At 55.9% G+C, this 290-nt stretch overlaps 1 protein-coding gene across 1 annotated transcript; it reads left to right on the forward strand.

The window, feature by feature from the left end:
• Window positions 1-6: 6 nt before the first annotated feature.
• LOC104775549 (VQ motif-containing protein 11) lies at window positions 7-285 on the forward strand (the record flags this gene model as incomplete). Its single annotated transcript, XM_010499547.1, has 1 exon — window positions 7-285. A coding segment is annotated over one exon (279 nt), but the record flags the coding sequence as incomplete, so codon positions are not given.
• Window positions 286-290: the final 5 nt, after the last annotated feature.

Below are 290 nucleotides of genomic sequence, written 5' to 3' on the forward strand. Positions count from 1 at the left end.
TTAACCCCGAAAAAGCCAGCGTTCAAGCTTCACGAACGACGTCAATCATCCAAGAAAATGGAGCTGAAGGTAAACAACATCACAAACCCGAACGACCCTTTCAGCCATTTCCACCGAGGGTTCCTCGTGTCTCCGGTCTCTCACCTCGACCCATTCTGGGCGCGCGTGAGTCCACATTCAGCGCGTGAAGAGCAACACCACGCGGCACCGGACAAGGAAGAGCAAAAAGCCATAGCCGAGAAAGGGTTCTACTTCCTTCCGAGCCCGAGAAGCGGCGCCGAGCCAGCACC

Source organism: Camelina sativa, unplaced genomic scaffold, assembly GCF_000633955.1.
Source record: "Camelina sativa cultivar DH55 unplaced genomic scaffold, Cs unpScaffold18750, whole genome shotgun sequence".
Lineage (NCBI taxonomy): Eukaryota > Viridiplantae > Streptophyta > Magnoliopsida > Brassicales > Brassicaceae > Camelina > Camelina sativa.